The sequence below is a fragment of the Octopus sinensis genome, unplaced genomic scaffold (genome assembly GCF_006345805.1).
Source record: "Octopus sinensis unplaced genomic scaffold, ASM634580v1 Contig18746, whole genome shotgun sequence".
NCBI classification, from domain to species: domain Eukaryota; kingdom Metazoa; phylum Mollusca; class Cephalopoda; order Octopoda; family Octopodidae; genus Octopus; species Octopus sinensis.
Window position 1 is genome coordinate 128,898 of NW_021835993.1, and position 2,525 is coordinate 131,422.

Consider the following 2,525-nt stretch of genomic DNA (forward strand, 5'->3'; position numbering starts at 1 on the left):
ATTGTAGATATACGTCATCGACAGCACTGACCGGAAGAGACTGGAGGAGAGTGGTTATGTAAGTCCCCGACTGATTCCAGGAGTTGTTCGAAATCCTGGACGAGCAGATGCTGAGGAATGTGCCTGTGCTGGTGTTCTGCAATAAACAGGATCTGGTGACTGCGTGCCAGACTGACGAGATTGTGAGGTCGCTCAGTCTGTGCAACCTGAAAGGGCATGCCTGGCAAGTCCAGCCTTGTTCTGCCAAAGCAAACGAGGGTTTAAAGGTAGTCCCCGATTAGTGTCTGTAGGAGGGGTTTGACTGGATTCTCCAGGTCATGAAGAGGTGACTCAAATAAATATTCTACTTATTTTTTAATTAACGGCCGGGTCATGACTACTGGTGGCCATTCTAAGACAAAATCATCTGTTTAAGCCATAAATAAATCCAATTAGGCAACCTTAACTTGGGTATCAGTATAAACCACTGCCTCAAACACCCACTTTTGTGAACCGTCCCCCGAACAGTCCGATAATTTGACCTCGAATTCCCCATCCTTGGCAAGACATCGAACTTTGGTCCCTTCAACATATTTCAGCAAGTGAGTCCCCTTGGAATAGAACAGGAGCGACAGACTGAGTCATAACTCCACGGCCCTTCCCCGAAGTATTGATAGTCCAGTCGCATGACGGCGTCGTCCTGGGAGTACAGTCCCCTCTCCGACACCCCAATGTGTCCTCTCGAGTCCAGTCGGAAATACTACCACCTCCCTCAGCCAGTCAACCATGTTCATGCAGGGCAGTTCAGGACAGCGGGCGAGACTGACACGACTGTTGACATCCTCATTGCCCGAAGTGAGACACAATGTCGAGTCCACCAACCGAATCTGAGGAGTCAGACTAAGTGCACACATTTCCGAAATGGATGTTCTCATGAGGGTACGGGTAGCTGTCCAGTAAGAAAGGGGCCACGTCTTTCATAAACCAGGAGAAGGATTTGCACTGCAGTCGATTCTTCAATGCAATCTGGTCCCTCACATCCACACTGAACCCATCCAATTCGGGATGTCGTCGATAAAAGTATTTCCTGTGCTCCTCATCAAACCAGGTGTCGACCACACGTTTGTGATTCTGTGTGTTCTATAAAGTTCTCGAATACTCCACCAGGTCAGACAAGGGGACTTGAGACGTGTATTTGCTACTCGCCGTGGATCGTCCAGGACCGCGGTAAACGTGTCCAATGCGGGAACAGGGAACCCACAAGACAGCCCCATGACACATCCACACTTTAAAGGACAGTTCGTATTGCTCTCCTCCCCAGACAAGCAGTCCCTGGTCATAGTACCCCAATTCTTTAAAGAAGTGTCGATCAATTGCCAACAACCCCCCTGCATGGGTGGGAGAATGGTATGGCTCGCTTGACAGTTTTCCTTTCTGGAGGGGCAGATTGGCCTCCTTGTAGAAGAATCCCCACTCAAATATGCCCACGGGATTGTCACGGGAGGAGTAGACAGAAGAATACTCGAACGTGGCCCAGTCAATCCCATCGATGACAGGCACAGCAATCGCCCGACTGAATGTCATTCTCGATTATACCTGTTCTCCTTTATTACCGAAAGAAGAGGTGGCAGCCAGTTTGTGTTGACTTCGCAGTGAGCATCCAGGAAGATGACGACTCCCCCAAGGCAGCCTTCGCTCCCCTCGTCCTCGCTGCGATTAGTCCCTCATTCTCCTTGTTTCGAATCATCCGCACGAGTCCTCCATACTCCAACACCTTCAGTTGGAAACTAGTCACCAAAGCCTCTAAATAATCGAATTATGCACACGACCGTCGGATGTTCCGTCGTCCACCAAAATGACTTCTTTCAGCAAATTGGGAGGGCTTCTGTCGATGATGGAAGTCACTGTTCTGAACACCACAGAGAGCGACTCGTAATAAAACACCAGAATGACTGAAGCTGTGGGCAACTCTTCCGGGTAGTCCCAGAATTTGCATCTGTGAATGAATATACATTCGTACTCCTCATTCCGCGTGTCCAATATTGTTCTGTTTAGAGCAATCATTCTACTTATCTCGTCCTTGTACCCAAATGGATAGGAGGGGGCCTCTGGGTTCGTCTTAACCCCTCTCCCATTCTCCCCCGGGCCACTTTGAAATGCAATTTCCTGCGGTTCGTAGTTGCCATACACACCATGGTGGTAGGCTGGTGATAGGACTGGGTGGGTCGAGTGTCTGAGAAGTGTCAGACTAAAGACGGCCACAACTGATAGTATCACGATTGATATCTTTTTTCGGAAGCTCAGGAAACCAAACACACGAAACATTGATAACAAATTTAAATACTTGTCCAACTAAATAAATTAATAAATCAAAATACTCTCAACGTAGATGACTCAATCAGAACGTAAGAATTGTAATATGATAGAAAGTATGTGGATTGAGTAGAACGTGGGTTGATGGACATATCCGTGTCAGCAGAATGGAGTCAATAAAAAGACTTTAACGGAGGAGGTGGACAATAAACTGACTCTAAGAAGTGGACAGG

General features: G+C 47.9%; 1 protein-coding gene across 1 annotated transcript; it reads right to left on the reverse strand.

Moving 5' to 3' along the window:
- Positions 1-788: 788 nt before the first annotated feature.
- LOC115231631 (N-acetylgalactosaminyltransferase 7-like) lies at positions 789-1,642 on the reverse strand. Its single transcript, XM_036500127.1, has 2 exons — positions 1,144-1,642; positions 789-1,110 (listed from the first exon to the last, which is right to left on the reverse strand). Exons 1-2 carry the CDS (start codon positions 1,561-1,563, stop codon positions 880-882), a joined length of 651 nt encoding a protein of 216 aa, XP_036356020.1. The 5' UTR covers positions 1,564-1,642; the 3' UTR covers positions 789-879.
- Positions 1,643-2,525: the final 883 nt, after the last annotated feature.

Bases quoted from the DNA above. Each gene is read 5' to 3' on its own strand.
- LOC115231631 (XM_036500127.1), bottom strand. From the start codon at position 1,563: ATGACATTCAGTCGGGCGATTGCTGTGCCTGTCATCGATGGGATTGAC. The intron at 1,111-1,143 runs GTGGAGTATTCG...TAGAACACACAG, and splicing joins AAGTCCCCTTGTCTGACCTG to AATCACAAACGTGTGGTCGA.